Source organism: Salmo trutta, chromosome 20 (assembly GCF_901001165.1).
Source record: "Salmo trutta chromosome 20, fSalTru1.1, whole genome shotgun sequence".
Lineage (NCBI taxonomy): Eukaryota > Metazoa > Chordata > Actinopteri > Salmoniformes > Salmonidae > Salmo > Salmo trutta.
The window spans coordinates 10,869,726-10,889,408 of record NC_042976.1 but is presented as its reverse complement, the minus strand read 5'-3'; the positions used below and the strand labels follow the sequence as shown (position 1 = coordinate 10,889,408).

General features: G+C 43.6%; 1 protein-coding gene across 4 annotated transcripts in view; it reads right to left on the bottom strand.

Annotated features, from left to right (window-relative positions):
* Positions 1-19,683, bottom strand: part of LOC115155534 (methyl-CpG-binding domain protein 5) — a 42,125-nt gene that overhangs the window by 9,567 nt on the left and 12,875 nt on the right. For 3 of the 4 annotated variants that reach the window (XM_029702222.1, XM_029702223.1, XM_029702225.1), the window contains exons 3-5: positions 5,247-5,349; positions 4,865-5,045; positions 1,875-4,040 (exon numbers count right to left, since the gene is read on the bottom strand). In XM_029702222.1, the coding sequence (XP_029558082.1) occupies positions 1,875-4,040; positions 4,865-5,045; positions 5,247-5,349 (2,450 nt within the window). Of the gene's footprint in view, positions 1-1,874; positions 4,041-4,864; positions 5,046-5,246; positions 5,350-11,750; positions 11,886-19,683 lie in introns of all 4 variants that reach the window. The other variant, XM_029702224.1, reaches the window with a different exon arrangement.

The window sequence follows — 19,683 nt, the reverse complement described above, 5'->3', positions numbered from 1 at the left end:
TTTACTAGAACCGCTGTTCTCATTTTCCATGACCCTCTCGCCCATCCTTCGCTCTCTAAGTGCAGGAATGTAGGTTACTAGAGGCTAGCTCCAGGACACAGAGACATTAGCCAAGAGGACGCACACAGCGAACCAGTGACGCGTGGCTAGTGGCGCTTCTTGGGCTCTCAGTCACAAACTGTCACCCTTGGCAATGCAGAGGCCTGGCTGCAGACCACAGAGGACATAGCAAGGAAGTGCATTCCACAACACTGAGGACTCTCCACTCACTGTCTAAAGGCTGATTACAATGACACAGATAGAAACTAGGCTTACTGTTTACAGTAGAACAACTTCTAGCATAATACTTGATCATCTAACTTGGTGAGTCGTTGTTATTGTCGTTTGGTCTTCTATCATTTCATACAATGAGAAACACACATGATCATAATAGCCAAGATGGGAGAGTTGGGTTTCAGGTTAAAGCACTGCTGAAAAGATGACTTAGTTGAGCTGAAAATGGGTTAAAGAAATTAGAGCCAAAACAAAAAAAAGCACGAACAATAAGGCCTGATGTGAGAAATACAAGTTGAAAAACATCAGAAATGTTTTATCTGCCTGCTTGTACAAAATGTTTGCCTTTAAAGAGGTCTTGCACAGGCTTAAAATACATCACTTTTATTTGGCTATGCAGCAGAAAATGTTTTGCAGTCAGCTCAATGTTGAAAGCTTCTAAAAGAGCACAAGTGACAAAGACGCCAACAAAATGAGACTGAACTGAATGAAAAGGACAAAGAGTTATGCAAAAAATAATACAAAATAGTCGTTTTTTTGTGATCATTGTAATAATGTAGGCTAATGTACACTACGTTCAAAAGATTGGGGTCACTTAGAAATTTCCTTGTATTTTTCCCATTAAAATAACAAATTGATCAGACATACAGTGTAGACATTATTAATGTTGTAAATTACTACTGTAGCTGGAAACGGCAGATTTTTTATGGAATATCTTCATAGGTGTACAGAGGCCCATTATCAGCAACCATCAGTCCTGTGTTCCAATGGCACGTTGTGTTAGCTAATCCAAGCTTATCATTTCAAAAGGCTCACGGATCATTAGAAAACCTTTTTGCAATTATGTTAGCACAGCTAAAAACTGTTGTCCTGATTAAATAAGCAATAAAACTGGCCTTCTTTAGACTAGTTGAGTATCTGGAGCATCAGCGTTTGTGGGTTCGATAACAGGCTCAAAATGGCCAGAAACAAAGAACTTTCTTCTGAAACTCATCAGTCTATTCTTGTTCTGAGAAATGAAGGCTATTCCATGCGAGAAATTCCCAAGAACCTGAAGATCTCGTACAATGATGTGTAATACTCCCTTCACAGAACAGGCTCTAACCAGAATAGAAAAAGGAGTGGGAGGCCCCGGTGCACAACTGAGCAAGAGGACAAGTACATTAGAGTGTCTAGTTTGAGAAACAGACGCCTCACAAGTCTTCAACTGGCAGCTTCATTAAATAGTACCCGCAAAACACCAATCTGCCGTTTCCAGCTACAATAGTCATTTACAACATTAAGAATGTCTACACTGTATTTCTGATCAATTTGATGTTATTTTAATGGACAACAAATGTGCTTTTCTTTCAAAAACAAGGACATTTCTAAGTGACCCCAAACTGTTGAACGGTAGTGTATATCCAATTATTTGCAATACTAGAACAAAAACTATACCAGTTCTCCATAAGGTTGCACAATAAATTACTGTCCTTCGCTTAACCACAAAAACGTGTAGGTAGAGACTATTGACTTAAAACATCATAATATAAATCTATGATTTTGCTACACACTTAGCATAAGAGGACAAAAGTCAACAAAATCAAGAAACAGCTGCTTACCTGACTTAGAGAGTGCTTGGACACTGCCATTGGACATCATGGGAGGCAATCCTGCCCTGCCTCTGAAGTGGGGGTTGCCTTGCACCTGGGATGGTTTCTGATAACGTCCAAACTGCTGCTGCGAGTTTGGGTTGTCCTGCATTGACCCCATGGCTGCATGTTGTCTACCACCGTAACCCAGCACACCAACGTTCCCAGCTGAGGCGGGATCCTGCATTACGTTCATTGGCCCGTTAAACTGCTCCATGTTTAGATCTTGGCCTGAAATCTGACCTTCGTTGTTCATGTTCTGGAAGAAAGGGACCAACGCTCTGCCCTGGAGCTGAGGCCCCCGCAAGCTCTGCTGCAAAGCTGACATATGAGGCAAAGCTTCCTCCAAGAAGGGAGATTTGCTGGATCGGGCTGGGCTGTGGCCCACGTGGCTTGGCCCATTATGGGCACTCTGGTGGCTCATGGACTGGAGTAGCTGGGCCATGGATGTGTTTGGGGGCAGGCTACCCTGCTGAAACATTCTCCTCAAAGGCTCTGGAAAGCTAGCCGAACTTGATCCTGAGCCACCCATTGGATGCTTGAGCACGTCGAAAGCCCTGTCATTGTTGACGCCACCACCGCTGACATCATTGGACAGTTTCCGCTTGCGATTCGCCTCTCTCTGCTGAGCCATACCCATGAGTTTGTCTCTTAATGCTGCTCTTCCGGTTTGAACCTCGCTCGCCAACGGCCCAGGATTAGGTAGATATCGCTGGTTTAAAGTGCTGTGTCCATCTAGGTTCCCACCTCTGCCTCCACCAACTAGCCCTGGGTGTCCCAAACCGCTGCCACTGTGAGCCTCTGCGCCTGCAGCCGCTGCGCTGTCGGGATGTTTGTTTTGATTCACTAGCTGTGCTTTGGCTGCGGCTGACAGAAGACTGCTGGCTGGGAAGGAAGCAGGATTCTGCTGATCTAGCATCTTGTTAAGGGGCATTCCTACCGAGTGATTCCTTTGAAGGACACTATCAGAACCAGGAGCTGGAGGGCACATGGAGTTGGAAAGCCTGCTTAGACTACTGTTCATCCCCCCTGGCAAGTAGTTGGGGTTATCGTTCAAGTGATGGAGTTTGTCCATCTTATATGAACTTGGCGGCATTGCAGGTCGAGGGGACCCCAAAGAGGCCCGAGGGGACCTGGGAAGTGGCTTTGAACCCCCACAAGGAACCTGGAGTCCCGTGGGGTGAGCGAAGCTCCCATGTTCAGAAGATCCGGAGGAGCAACGTGAACGGTGGGGTGACTCCTCCACCCTGGCAAGGACAGGCCCAGCCATATGTACCGGGGACACAATAGGCGAGGACGAGACAGATGAAGGGGTAGGGTGGTGCTGGACCCTCTGGCCATGCCCAACATGTCCAGACTTCCCAGTTGGTAAAGGCAGGTTGCTGGGCAAAGGGACACTGGTAGGGGGGATGTTTACATTCATTGGTGGTACCTGAGAATGAGCACTGTGTTGGAGGCCAGATACATTTGACACTAAGGGACCCTGGCTTGGAGCCTTGCTTGGAATGGGGTCCAGGATACCAAGAGGGTCCATCTCAGAGGAGGGAGGGAGCTGAGACAGGGACAAGTGCGACTGTGGGTGTGGATGGCATGCAGGCTGGAGCTTATGTTGAAAGTTGTTGTGGGGGAAGCTGTAGAAGGGCTTCTGCATATTGGGGCTTTTGGCATTGATGGGTACATTAGTCCTTCCTGCTATGGCACACGAGGGCTGGGTGGCCGAAGGCGAGCCGTGGAGCAGAACACTAGGTGGTGAGAGAGGTGTAAAACGATCACCGTTCATAAGGGCAGAGCCTGGGCTGCAAGCCCCATGAAAACCAAGCATGTTGGGCTCAGGACTCCCCAGAAGTTCAGTCCTTGGGGAGGGAGTCCCATCACCATAATGCTGCGAGCCACATGAGGTGGAGGAGGAGGGGCTGAGCAGGACACTGTGGCGGATACGATAGGGTGACCGTTGTTGGCTACAGCGATCACTTCCCCCCAGTCTTGTCCTGCTGTAACCAGAGTACGGATCTCGCTGAGGAGAACCCAGTTCATGGTTATAGTACCGTTGACCAGGTATTGTCATCTTGTTGGGTGGACCATCGTACATATTGTTCTTTATTGCTGGATGACTCATGGGACCCACCGTCGCCGTACCTGCAAAGCAGAGTAATATTGTTCATATTAGTAATCTCAGTTAGTAGTCATCTTAGTTTTGTCAAGTTGATATTACAGATCAAAATTGAGATGATTCTGAGTGACACAATCAGCATTTTCCATTCTGAACTTGCAAATATACAAACAGTGCTTAATTGACAACAGACACCTTATATTTACAGCAAACAGTTAGAAAACAGCAGATAAGCGGACTGAACGTTATCGAAATATAATCTAGCTGATATGTGTATGCATGTTCAGACAGTGTCACATTTTTGGTTGTCTTTTATAACACAATGCTGACAGGGCACAATGCAGCACAGCAGCTGTAAAAATGCTGCATGGAACAGAGCATTTCTGACAGAGCTGATCTCAATCTGTCATAAAGATATTGTCTTTCATTTTAATTTCTCCATGGCATATGGAAAAACTGAACAAAACTTGCTGAGAATGCACAGATGCTCACGTCATCATATCTAGTGACACCCATTGGAGGGTAAAAGCAATTGAATGGCAATCAAATGCTGTAAGATCTCAAAGCACTGGTGAGTATAGGCCTATTTCTGAACGTGATCAGATATGAGATATTGAACTTCATTATCAACCAATAAGCTATATGAATGGTTGGATTGTTGTAAGTAAATAATAAAAATAACCATTTAGCAGATGCTTTTATCCAAAGTGACTTAGTCATGCATGCATACATTTCACGTATTGCTGGCCCCGGGAATCGAACCCACTATCGTGGCGTTGCAAGAGTCATGCTTTACCAACTGAGCTACAGAGGACCAGGAGGCAAGCTTGCCTCTCAAACCTCCACATACCAGTGCTACTACCGTGACTAGCCAGAGCCAGCGAGGGGTGCAGTGACTCCATGTTCCTGTGCAGAGTTGCCGTGGCAATGATCTTCCTCTTGTGGATACACAGCTTGGTGACATCGGCGTCGGCTCGTGCATCCTCAGCCATCCTATGCTTGACAGCCGCCCCGGGGTCAAAGCTGAATATCTGAAGGGGGGTGAAAGATGTTAGCGTGTGTAAGTGGCTACTCCTATAACATACGTGTCACCTCTCTCCTCCAACCCTGGCTACAGTTAGAAGTGTGTTAGTGTTCAGCAGCATGTGCAGTGTTTTCCCTTGAACTTTATGACCCAGCTACCAGGAGTGGCCCCATCACACACACCCACAAACAACTCCTGGCTGGCTCACCTTGTGGATGGTGAGAGGACACTCCAGGCCACACTTGCAGGTGCCATCAGTCAGCAGGTAACTCTTCACCTGCTCCAGACAGGCTAGCACAGAGCCACTGGGACTGGAAAGTGGAAGACGAGAAATTCTGTGACTGACCAACGTTAACGGCATACAGTAGCACAACCATACAGTAGCTACATAAAGACAGTCTGCATCAGAAATGGCCCCCTATTCCCTAAAGTGGTTCTGGTCAAAAGTAGTGCACTATACAGGGAATAGGGTACCATACGGGACAACCATACACATTCAATTATATCAAAATGGCCTGAATAAAGTAAATCAGTCACAGCAAAAAAAGCAAAGCTCAGAAAACATGGGAGGCCACATTACCATGACAACGGCTCACCTCACAATGACAACGAGTGTCATCAGCTTAAAAGGCTTGTTTCCGGAGAGAAAAAAAATCATTTACAAGCGTCACACCAAAAAAAAAGATCTTAATGAAAGTAAGGGAGTGAAAAGCGGCTGACGCGTGGAGAATTATGGTGCCATAAAACACAGATCCCGACAGCGTTTCACAGTTTTTCAGAGGACACAATTTTCTCTGTATAATACAGTCACTGTTCTCAAACATGCTTCCCCTCAAGGCCATGTAGCCCAGATCTGCCCACCAGAAAGGGAATATACTTAATATGAAGAGGGAGGGTGGCAATATTGGACTCTGGAAGATGTTATGCTTGACTGGCCCTGGTATTGAAACGCTTCCCTTCACTACAGCTCATGGACAGACAATATTGATATAATAACCGTCATGTCAAAGAAAATTTGGAGTCATGCAATGTGGTGTATAGCCCTCCCCACGTCGACTCGGGAAACCACACAGTTTATTAGACTACAGAAAAAATAAGTTATTAACTTCACTGGGTGGTGAAAGTGCATGGTGATGAGCTTGATGTTGCTTTCCAATAAATATTGAGGGTCTTATTCTGGTGACATGATCATCGATGCTTGGCTGTCATTTGACAAATAAAAATATTCTCGCTCTTATCCGTCATCTCATCATGTAGACTAGTCTACCCACACAGCCTACCCGCACTGTATCGAGGTGTTGGCTAGAGTGTAGGTGCCCAGACCAGAGCAGGCAGATACAATTAGAGTTGCAAAGGGTCAGAAACTTCCCTGTACATTTCCAGAATTTTTCCATGGGAAGTTAAGCCCAGGAATTTGGGGAATTTTGCTTAAATTCATCAAAAAAAGTTAGCTTATAAACAGTGAACCTTTTTTGTGGGATACACATTAGGCAATTCTAGGTCTTGTAGCATATTTTGGTTAAACTATCCCCAATTCAATGGAATTGCAACCCTCTGCACGCACAGTGCATTCTTCCATCACATGTGCAGCTGATTCTCAAGATCTTGCACACTAATGAGATGCTATTGAGCCCACACGACTACACTGTCTGGGCCAAGGACGAAATGCTGTCTGGTAAGTTTTGATTACAATACTGGGTGGGGTGAATATATTTTCTATGACCAACATGTTTTTTTGTTAACTAGTAAATAGTAGTCTACAGCAAAGTGTGTTTAAATCATTTCTAACTTGTTAACAATTTCTGCTAGTTAGTTTTTGCTACCATGTGGGTTTTAGCTTGCTTGAGCCTGCTAACTGAGGAGTGTTAATTCACCTTTTTCCATACATGTTTCATTTTAAAACATTTATCTTACAAAGGAGTTGTTTATCTGATTAATTATTTATCTGTACATGGAATTGTATTTGGGTTTTTTGAAACTAATTTTTTCCTAGTCTTTACAGAAAAAACACCATATGATATGGAGACATTTCACTGCAGCTAATGTAGAAGGAAAAGCTGTGTACATTTGCAAATACTGTGCCAAATCATATGTGAAGAATGCAACAAAGATGCAGAATCATCTGGCCAAGTGCATAAAGTTCCCTCAGCGCTCACAACAAGCAACCTCTGATAAAAGTCCCTCTACCTCTATTTGAGGTGAAAATAATGAATCAGAGACCTTATCGATAGCAACAGTCCATGGTCCTCCTGGAATCAGAAGTTTATTTGACTCAATGGAGGAACGTAGTCAGAGAAATGCTGATGAATGTCTTGCTCGAGCTATGTATGCAACTGGTTCACCTCTGATGCTCACAGGGAATGTGTATTGGAAGAGATTTCTAAATATTCTCCACCCAGCATACACCCCTCCAACCAGACATGCTTTATCTACTCATTTGCTGAACGCAGAGTTCAAGTGAAGGTCAAGCAAATCATAGAGAAAGCAGACTATTGCAATCATCTCTGATGGGTAGTCGAATGTTCATGGGCAAAGAATAATTAACTACATCTCCACCCCTCAACCTGTATTCTACAAGAGCACAGACACCAGGGACAACAGACACACCGGTCTCTACATTGCAAATGAGCTGAAGGCATCCATCAATGACCTTGGACCACAGAAGGTATTTGCACTGATGACAGACAATGCTGCGAACATGAAGGTTGCTTGGTCTAAAGCGGAGGAGTCCTACCCTCACATCACACCCTTTGGCTGTGCTGCTCATGCATTGTACCTGCTCCTCAAGGACATCATGGCACTGAAAATAATGGATAGACTCTACAAGAGAGCCAAGGAAATGGTTAAGTATGTGAAGGGTCATCAAGTTATAGCAGCAATCTACCTCACCAAGCAAAGTGAGAAGAATAAGAGCACTACATTGAAGCTGCCCAGAAACACCTGTTGGGGTGGTGATGTCATATTTGACAGTCTCCTGGAGGGGAAGGAGTATCTCGAAGAAATGGCCATATCAGTCTGCCGATATGGCCAGTCCCATCAAGATGATCCTCCTGGATGATGTATTTTGGGAGAGAGTGGTAAGCAGCCTGAAACTCCTGAAACCTATAGCAGTAGCCATTGCACGGACTGAGGGAGACAATGCCATACTGCAAGATGTAGACTCTGCTTGCAGATGTAAGTGAAGAAATCAGTACTGCCCTGCCCACTTCACTGTTGCTAAGCAGAGGAAACTGCAGTTCTGAAATACATCAAAACGCGTGAAGACTTCTGCCTGAAGCCCATACACGCCGCTGCATACATGTTGGACCCCAAGTATACTGGCAAGAGCATCCTGTTTGGTGCAGGGCCTATGGTGTCATCACTATCATGTCTCGCCATCTTGGCCTGGATGAGGGCAAGGTTCTTGTTATTCTGGCGAAGTACACTTCCAAGCAAGGGCTTTGGGATGAAGATGCAATATGGCAGTTGTGCCATCATATCTCATCAGCCACCTGGTGGAAGGGACTTTGTGAATCCTCAGAGCGCAACTGGTCCTTGTTTGGGAACACACACACACACACACACACCAAAGCACGTTGAAAATAGAGGTCGGCCGATTAATCGGAATGGCCAATTAATTAGTGCCGATTTCAAGTTATGACAATCGGAAATCGGTATTTTTGGACGCTGCTTTTGTTTTTTTTAACCTTTATTTAACTAGGCAAGTCAGTTAAGAACACATTCTTATTTTCAATGACGGCCTAGGAACGGTGGGTTAACTGCCTTGTTCAGGGGCAGAACGACAGATTTTTACCTTGTCAGCTCGGGGATTCAATCTTGCAACCTTACGGTTAACTAATCCAACGCTCTAACCCCCTGCTTTACATTGCACTCCACGAGGAGCCTGCCTGTTACGCGAATAAGAAGCCAAGGTAAGTTGCTAGCTAGCATTAAACTTATCTTATAAAAAAACAAAGTACACATGGTTGATGATATTACTAGTTTATCTAGCCTGTCCTGCGTTGCATATAATCGCTTAGGTACACGTTGCTCCAACCATAAACATCAATGCCTTTCTTAAAATCAACACACAAGTATATATTTTTAAACCTGCATTTTTAGTTAATATTGCCTGCTAACATGAATTTCTTTTAACTAGGGTAAATGTGTCACTTCTCTTGCAAACAGAGTCAGAGTATATGCAGCAGTTTGGGCCGCCGGGCTCGTTGCGAACTGTGAAGACGATATTCTTCCCAACAAAGACAGCCGACTTCGCCAAACGGGGAACGATTTAACAAAAGCGCATTTGCGAAAAAAGCACAATCGTTGCACGACTTAAAAATAAAATCGGCCGATTGAAATCGGCATCGGGTGTTTTGGGCCTCCAATAATCGGTGTTGAAAACTCATAATCGGCCGACCTCCAGTTGAGAAAAATTGGTGGCCATCTGGGCAAATTTGAGGCTTTTTGAGCCTGACAACGAGCCATCCTCAACAAGGTTGGAAAGTGACAGTGAAGATGAGGCCTCAGTCTGATGTTCAAGAGGTGGATATTGAGGAGTTCCAGGGAGAATACAAAAAACGTCACATTTAAATGGCATTAACATTAATTTGCATATATTCCCATTAATTCCCACGGAAAGTTTCCACCTCTGAATATTCCCCAAAACGTGCAACCCTAGATACAATTGCTATTTAACGCAAAAGTTGCGTCACCCCACTTGGTTCTGAAATCATCATCATCATCACCCACTAATTAACTTGTTTCAAAGTAATGCGCACAAGTACAGTGAAATGCCTATCTTGTTAGCTCTACACCCAACAATAGTACAGTAGTAAACAGGTAGAACAAAAATAAAACAATGTTACATTTACATTTGAGTAATTTGGCAGATGCTCTTCTACAGAGGAACATACTGTAGTCAGTGCATACATTTTCATACTGGTCCCCTGTGGAAATAGAACCCAAAACCCTGCCGTTGCTCAACCAACAGCTACACAGGCACATAAGCAAGCATACTATATACAGGGTCGATCAGTTCCAGTACCATATTCACAATGTGCAGGGATACTGGAGTGATAGATGTAGATGCACTATATATACAAAACCATGTGGACACCCCTTCAAATCAAATGAATTTACATCAGCTGATATCTCAAAGTGCTGTACAGAAACACAGCCTAAAACCCCAAACAGCAAGCAATGCAGATGTAGAAGCAATGAGTGGATTAGGATATTTCAGCAATACCCGTTGCTGACAGGTGTATACAATCAAGCTCACAGCCATGCAATCTCCATAGACAAACACTGGCAGTAGAATGGCCTTACTGAAGAGCTCAGTGACACAACATGGCACCGTCATAGGATGCCACCTTTCCAACAAGTCAGTTAGTCAAATTTCTGCTCTGCTCGAGCTGCCCCAGTCAACTGTAAGTGCTGTTACTGTGAAGTGGAAACGTCTAGGAGCAACAACGGCTCAGCCATGAAGTGGTAGGCCACACAACCTTACAAAACAAGTGCTTAAGTGCGTAAATACCATCTGTCCTCGGTTGCAACACCCACTACAGAGTTCCAAACTGCCCCTGGAAGCAAGGTCAGCACAATAACTGTTTATCGAGAACATGAAATGGGTTTCCATGAGCCACCGCGCACAAGATCACCACGCACAATGCCAAGCATAGGCTGGAGTGGTGTAAAGATCGCCGCCATTGGATGGATGGATGAATCACCCTTCCCCATCTGGCAGTCCTACGGACTAATCTGCATTTGGCAGATGCCAGGAGAGCACTACCTGCCCAAACGCATAGTGCCAAATGTAAAGTTTGGTGGAGGAGGAATAATGGTCTGGGACTGTTTTTAATGGTTCGGGCTAGGCCCCTGAGTTCCAGTGAAATCTTAACGCTACAGCATACAAGACATTTTAAAATGTTTACATTTTAGTCATTGCTGAGCGACTTACAGTAGTGAAAACATACATTTCATTTTCATTTCATGCATTTAAAAAAAATAAAAATTGTACTGGCCCCCCGTGGGAATCGAACCCACAACCCTGGCGCTGCACACACCATGCTGGCGTTGCAAACACCATGCTCTACCAACTGAGCCACAGGGAAGGCCATTCTAGATGATTCTGTGCTTCCAACTTTGTGGCAACATTTTGGAGAAGGCCCTTTCCTGTTTCAGCATGACAATGCCCCTGTCCACAAAGCGACGTCCATACAGAAAGTGTTTCTTGAGATTGTGTGAAAGAACTTAACTGGCCTGCACAGAGCCCTGACCTCAACCCCGTAGAACACCTTTGGGATGAACACTATACTGGAAACACTCAGTATGTTATTTTAACTAAAACATAACCAATCTTTGTTAAACCTAAATACCAAAAATAGTTTTTTCATGGATTCTGCGACTTGGTTAGCTTTTAACAGCTAGGACCGCTATTTCTTATCTCGGATACCCACTTAAAGTCGGCTTGAAAGAGCCACTAACTAAGCTAAGCTGCTAACGTTAGCCATCAAGCTAACGAAATTAGTCCCTGATGAGTTTTCCAATGGAGCCCTCTCTGGAAAAGTAAATGAATGGTTCCAGCGCTGTATTCACTATGCTTTGATCGGGAAAAACTGGATCACTCAGAGTTCCATTGCAGCAAGGATTATAGGCTTGAGGTGGCTTCTTTAATCACGCAGGTAGCCAGTCAACGTAAGAAACTGGGGAAAATGCAGAGTGGAATGTTTACCTTTTCTACAGCGGTGGCTTGACGGTGTTCGCGCATGTTGGATGAATCTCCGTCTTGTTGTTTGTCATTATGCGACTGGCTGGTGTTGCCCGGAGTTCGTTCGCCAGGGGAGCCATCTCTGCCTCTCCTCCCCATCTGATAGAGTCGAAGGAGCACAGCAAGAGGAGAATGGCAATCAAAGATCGTCACGTCACGAGCCGCAGAAGCCGAAAACAGCAGCCTCCCGCAAAGCAGTCTACATTCCCAAAGAGCGGTCCGGAGCGGATACAAATACTGAATAGTTTCACCACGCTGTAGCCTGATCTTCCTACACCTTCGTCGCTGGGGGTACCTGTGTCTGCAGCCGCTGTGCCTACTCCTATTCCTACGATTTAGAAGTTGACGTTGGCAACCTTTCATCCCTGCTCTGGATCAAGCGGGGCGTCTCCATCTGTCTGGAGACCTGCACCATCCTGTGAACAGTGGGAGTGGGCAGATTTCCTTGTCCTTCTCGCCAGCTGTGATTTTGGGCAGCTCCAACATAAGAAATGTGACTGTTCCTGGTGCAAAAACAGTGTTCTATCCCAGAGCTTGAGTAAATGACATTACTAAGCTGCTCGTGAATGTACTACGCCAGGACATCGATTCTATCGTAGTTTCAGTGGGTTTTAATGACATTATGAAGGGCAGCTCTGAACAGTTGAAACTGGATTTCAAAGAGCTGATTGACTATCTGCTAGACGCTAATAAAAGACCCATCATATCTGGCCCTGTGCCCTCTCTGAATCGTGGCATTGAACGCTTTAGCAGGATTCTTTCTCTTCACAACTGGCTATGTGATTACTGCAGCTCAATGGGTATAACTTTGGTTGACAATTTCAATACCTTTTGGAAACAAAACATTTTATAAGGAGGATGAGATCCACCCAAATCATTCAGGTTCCTGGATCCTTTCACAGCATTATAAGGCTGCGTTGAGACAATGACTTCAATGACCCCAGCTCAGTTAATCCCTACCATTGTGTCGCTGAGTCATCATAATGCTTTAGCAAATGTACATTATACCAGGGGCATAGACAACGTAAGTAACCTAATTTATGTCCCTCTAACTGCCCTGAATGCCTCTGCTGATCATACAGCTATTGTATGCAGCAATCACGTGTCTATGAATCAGATTTATGCTGTTAGCAATGAGCCGGTGTGGCCTAGCTGAAAGTCCACTGTGTGCAACTCACCCTGCACTAACATAAATAACATGAGAATATCTACTTCTGCTAAGCTTCCCAGTAGAGCTAAGAAAACAAGCAAGCATCCCAGAAAAGTGGTCAAAAAAGCCCACATTAACATATGTAGGTTAAGAAACAAGGTACATGAAATTAATAACTTGCTAGTAATAGATGGCAATCATATTCTGACTATCTCCAGAATTCACTTAGACCAGTGGTTACCGAACTTTCTATAGTCCCGTACCCCTTCAAATATTCAACCTCCAGCTGCGTACCCCCTCTAGCACCAGGGTCAGCACACAAATGTTTTTTTTTGCCATTATTGTAAGCCTGCCACACACACACTATACGATACATTTATTAAACATAAGAATAAGTGTGAGTTTGTCACAACCCAGCTCGTGGGAAGTGACAGAGCTCTTATAGGACCAGGGCACATACAATATAATAAATCATTTTGCTCTTTACTTAGCCATCTTACATATAAAAGCTTATTCGTTCATCTAAAATTGTGAATAACTCTCCACAGGTTAATCAGAAGGGTGTGCTTGAAAGGATGCACAAAACTCTGCAATGTAGGGTTGTATTGGAGAGTCTCAGTCTTAAATCATTTTCCACACAGTCTGTGCCTGTATTTAGTGTTCATGCTAGTGAGGGCTGAGCATCCACTCTCACATAGGTATGTGGTTGCAAAGGCCATCAGTGTCTTGACAGCATGATTTGCCAAGGCAGGACACTCTGAGCGCAGCCCAATCCAGAACTCTGGCAGTGGCTTCTGATTAAATTCAATTTTCACAGAACCGCTTGTTGCAATTTCAATGAGGCTCTCTTGTTCAGATATTGATAAGTGGACTGGAGGCAGGGCATGAAAGGGATAACAAATCCAGTTGTTAGTGTCATCCGTTTCGGGAAAGTACCTGCGTAATTGCGCACCCAACTCACTCAGGTGCTTCGCTATATCACATTTGACATTGTCCGTAAGCTTGAGTTCATTTGCACACAAAAAAAATCATACAATGACGGAAAGACCTGTGTGTTGTCCTTGTTAACGCAAATAGAGAAGAGCTCCAACTTCTTAAACATAGCCTCAATTTTGTCCCGCACATTGAATGACATGCTTCGAAGTACGGTAATGGAATATTTATAATTTTTTTGTCACGAAACGCGCCGGGCGCGTCACCCTTCGGATAGTGTCTTGAACGCACGAACAAAACAGAGGATATTTGAACATAACTATGGATTATTTTGAACCAAACCAACATTTGTTATTGAAGTAGAAGTCCTGGGAGTGCATTCTGACGAAGAACAGCAAAGTTAATCAAATCTTTGTAATAGTAAATCGGAGTTTGGTGAGGGCCAAACTTGGTGGGTGTCAAATTAGCTAGCCGTGATGGCTGGGCTATCTACTTAGAATATTGCAAAATGTGCTTTTGCCGAAAAGCTATTTTAAAATCGGACATTGCGATTGCATAAAGGAGTTCTGTATCTATAATTCTTCAAATAATTATGTTTTTTTGTGAACGTTTATCGTGAGTAATTTAGTAAATTCACCGGAAGTTTGCGGTGGGTATGCTAGTTCTGAACGTCACATGCTAATGTAAAAAGCTGGTTTTTGATATAAATATGAACTTGATTGAACAAAACATGCATGTATTGTATAACATAATGTCCTAGGAGTGTCATCTGATGAAGATCATCAAAGGTTAGTGCTGCATTTAGCTGTGGTTTGGGTTTATGTGACATTATATGCTAGCTTGAAAAATGGGTGTCTGATTATTTCTGGCTGGGTACTCTGCTGACATAATCGAATGTTTTACTTTCGTTGTAAAGCCTTTTTGAAATCGGACAGTGTGGTTAGATTAACGAGAGTCTTGTCTTTAAAATGGTGCAAAATAGTCATATGTTTGAGAAATTGAAGTAATAGCATTTCTAAGGTATTTGAATAACGCGCCACGGGATTCCACTGGCTGTTGAGTAGGTGGGACGATTTCGTCCCACATACCCTAGAGAGGTTAACAAAGTTAACCCTTTTCACTGTAGTGTCCAAAACGTCTTTCAAGCTGTCAGGCATTCCCTTGACAGCAAGAGCCTCTCAGTGGATGCCGCAGTGTACCCAAGTGGCGTCAGGAGCAACTGATTGCACGCGCATTACCACTCCACTACATCTCCCTGTCATGGTTAAAGACCATTTGATGTCACAAAGCTGTCCAGTACTCTCCTGTTGTCCTGGTTTGCAGAAGAGGATGTCTTCCTTAATTGACACCCCATAAATGTAAGGGACATATACCAGGAGCTGTGCCAGGTCCGCCACGTCTGTTGACTCATCCAGCTGTAACCCATATAATTCACTGGCTTGTATGCGAAGCAGTAATTGTTTCAAAACATCTCCTGCCATGTTACCAATGCGTGGTGAAACAGTGTTGTTTGATGACGACATTGTCTATATAGTTTTTTGAACCTTTCCCCGAGCATTGTCCCAACCATATTCGCGGCAGCAGGAAGAATGAAGTCCTCCACAATAGCATGGGGATTGCCTGTCCAAGCCACTCGGTAGCTCACCATATAAGACGCTTCTAGCCCCTTCTTATTAATGGTATCTGTTGCTTTTATACATGTCTTACTACTTGAAAGTCTTAATTCTCACTCCAAAAACTCCCGTGGCTTATTTTTCAAATTGGCATGTTTTGTTTCTAAATGTCTGCGCAAGAGTGAAGGTTTCATCGAGTTGTGAGATAGTATTTTTGCACATATAACACACTGTGGCTGAGGAAAGGCACTACTCCCAATATAACTGAAACCCATTTCAATGTAGTTCTCATCATTTTGTACATAATGCTGCTGCTACCGTCTCTTATGACCGAAAATAACTTCTGGACATAAGAACAGAGATTATTCACCACGAACTGGAAGAAGCTTTTTCCTTCAACAAATCCAACGAGAACGATATACTGCTCAGATCCCTGTCATTTGTATGAAGAAAAGACTGAGGAAAAGAGGACGTAGATCGAGCTGCCTTCTGAGAATCCATAGGCGATCGAGTAAACTCCCAATGCCTTCCGTTCTACTTACTAACATGCAATCATGGGAAAATAAATTTGATGACCTACGATTATCCTACCAACGGGACATTAAGAACTGTAATATCTTATGTTTGAAAGAGTCATTGCTGAAAGACGACACGGATAATATAGAGCTGGCAGGATTTTGCATGCACCGGCAAAACAGATGCTACGTCTGGTAAGACGAGGGGTGGGGGTGTGTGTATTTTTGTCAATAACAGCGGGTGCGCGATGTCTAATATTAAAGAAGTCTCGAGGTATTGCTCGCCTGAGATAGAGCATCTTATGATGAGCTGTAGACCACACTATTTACCAAGAGAGTCATCTATATTATTTGTAGCCGTCTATTTACCACCACAGACCGATGCTGGCACTAAGACCGCACTCAACCAACTCTATAAGGCCATAAGCAAACAAGAAAATGCTCATCCAGAAGCGGCGCTCCTAGTGGCCGGGGACTTTAATGGAGGTAAACTTAAATTTGTTTTACCAGCATGTCACATGTTCAACCAGAGTAGAGGTCGACCGATTAATCGGAATGGCCGATTAATTGGGGCCGATTTCAAGTTTTCATAACAATCGGTAATCTGTATTTTTGGTCACCGATTTCTATTTTTTTTTTTTACACCTTTATTTAACTAGGCAAGTCAGATTAACCTCTTATGGCTAGGGGGCAGTATTTTCACGGCTGGATAAAAAACGTACCCGATTTAATCTGATTATTAGTCCTGCACAGAAACTAGAATATGCATATAATTATTAGCTTTGGATAGAAAACACTCCAAAGTTTCTAAAACTGTTTGAATGGTGTCTGTGAGTATAACAGAACTCATTTGGCAGGCCAAAACATGAGAAGATTCTGTTCAGGAAGTACCCTGTCTGACCATTTCTTCCCCTTGTTGATTCTCTCTATCTATTACAAGGGATCTCTGCTGTTACGTGACACTTCCCACGTCTCCAATGGGCTCTCAGAGCCCGGGAAAAACCTGAATGACGTAATTCAAAGCCCTGGCTGAAACACACGAGTGCTTTTGCTAAGTGGTCTATCAGCAGACAAAATGCTTAGGCGCGGGACCTGCCTGCCCCCGCCTTTCTGTTTTTCCCTCTGTTTACAGACACGCAGATGCCCGGTCGGAATATTATTGCTTTTCTACGAGATAAATTGCATAAAAATTGATTTTAAACAGCGGTTGACATGCTTCGAAGTACGGTAATGGAATATTTTGAATTTTTTTGTCACGTTATGCGCACAACCGTGATTTACCATTCTGATAGTGTCTAGAACTCACGAACAAAACGTCGCTGATGGAACATAACGATGGATTATTTGGGACCAAACCTACATTTGTTTTTGAAGTAGAAGTCCTGGGAGTGCATTCTGACGAAGAACAGGAAAGGTAAGACCATTTTTCTTATAGGAAATATGATTTTGGTGAAGGCTAAACTGGGTGGGTTTCTAAATAGCTAGCCCGTGATGGCTGGGCTATGTACTCAGAATATTGCAAAATGTGCTTCATCCGAAAAGCTATTTTAAAATCGGACATATCGAGTGCATAGAGGAGTTCTGTATCTATAATTCTTAAAATAATTGTTATGCTTTTTGTGAACGTTTATCGTGAGACTTCAACTGTACATGTTTCAAGCAGACCCCCATAGTCTCTGTGCCCAATGAAGCGAAGGTAACCTGCCTAAATGATTACAGACCCGTGGCACTCACGTCGGTAGCCATGAAGTGCTTTGAAACAGGGCTGTAGTGGAGCGGGTCGAGAGATTCAAGTTCCTTGATGTCCACATCACCAACGAACTATCATGGTCCAAAACACACCAAGACAGTCGTGAAGAGGGCACGACAAAACCTTTCCCCCCCCAGGAGACTGAAAAGATTTGGCATGGGTCCCCAGATCCTCAAAAAGTTCTACAGCCGCACCATCGAGAGCATCCTGACCCGATGCATCACCGCCTGGTATGGCAACTGCTTGGCATCTGACCGTAAGGCGCTACAGAGGGTAGTGTGTAAGGCCCAGTACATCACTGTGGCCAAGCTTCCTGCCATCCAGGACCTATATAATAGGCGGTGTCAGAGGAAAGCCCATAAAATTGTCAGAGACTCCAGTCACCCAAGTCATAGACTTTCTCTGCTAACGCACGGCAAGCAGTACCAGAGCGCCAAATCTAGGACCAAAAGGCTCCTTAACAACTTCTACCCCCCCAAGCCATAAGACTAACAACTAATGAAATGGCCACCGGACTATTACATTGACCCCCCCCCCTCCAATTGTTTTGTACACTGCTGCTGCTCACTGTTTATCTATGCATAGCCACTTCACCCCTACCTACATGTACAAATTCTCTCAACTAACCTGTATCCCCGCACACTGACTCGGTACCGGTACCCCCTGTATATAGCCTCGTTAAATGCTATTATTATTACATTTTTTACTTTATTTGGTAAATATTTTTCTTAGCTCTTCTTAAACTGCACTGTTGGTTAAGGGCTTGTAAGTAAGCATTTCACGGTAAGGTATACACTTGTTGTATTCGGCGCATGTGACAAACAGTTTGATTTTGATATTTCCACCTTATTCCCATATTGTCCTTTTGCTTGTTTGATGACTCTGCAGAGGTCATCGATGGACTTCTTTTACTTGTTCCTGGCGGATTCTCAAAACATATTCCAATCAGCACTAGCAAAGCAGTCCTGTAGCAAAATATCTGATTCTGGTGAGCTTCTGCTTGTAAACAGGAAGCAGGAGTACAGAGTCATGATCTGATTCGCCAAATGGTGAATGAGGGAGGGCCTTGTATGCATGCCTGTGGGTAGAATAACAGTGGTCTAGGAATTTATCACCCCTAGTTGCAGAGGAGACGTGTTGATGGAAGTTGGGCATCGCGTGTCTTAACGTGGAATTTAAAAATCACCAGCAACCAGAAAAACAGCATCCAGATACATGTTTTCCTGCTTGTTTATAGCCTGTACATGTTTTCCTGCTTGTTTATAGCCTGTACAGTTTGTTAAGTACCAGCTTGCTGTGTGTGTAAACTAGTTTGTTAAGTGCCAGCTTAACATACACAATGAATATATAAGACAACTTTGGATTTCATCCCATCTCAAAATCATATGGTTTTGACCGTTTTAAAGTTTTAGTGATCTTCTACTCTCACCTCGGCCATGCAGCACGCCTAACAAAAGTGATTGCTGTCCTCGTTATAAAATTAATCACCTTTCTCCTTTATATCTAAAAATGACCATAAAGACTGATTTACTAAAGCAAAACCACCAAAACTATTGCTGATGGTGAACCTGAACAATCAAAATAAATGGTATTGTAGGTCCCATTCAGCAGGTAGCCTACAGCAAGATGAGAGTTGTCTCTGGTAACTTACTTTTATTCCGGTAAAACTTATTACATGCTTAGTTCGACACTGAAGGAGAGGATGCATCAGTTGTTACAAAATATGAGACCTTTTTGGAAGGTAGAAAGAAAGTACAAATATGAGCAGAACATTTGATTAAATCAGAGATTCGTAACGTTTGAATCGATTTTCTGACAGATGCTACATCTGGATCGGTTTGGGTTCCGCAGACTGATCATAACTTAATTTATAATTTTTTTCCCCAGAGGTTAGGTTGAACACAATTTTATAAAATAAAAATAAAAATGTGTAACA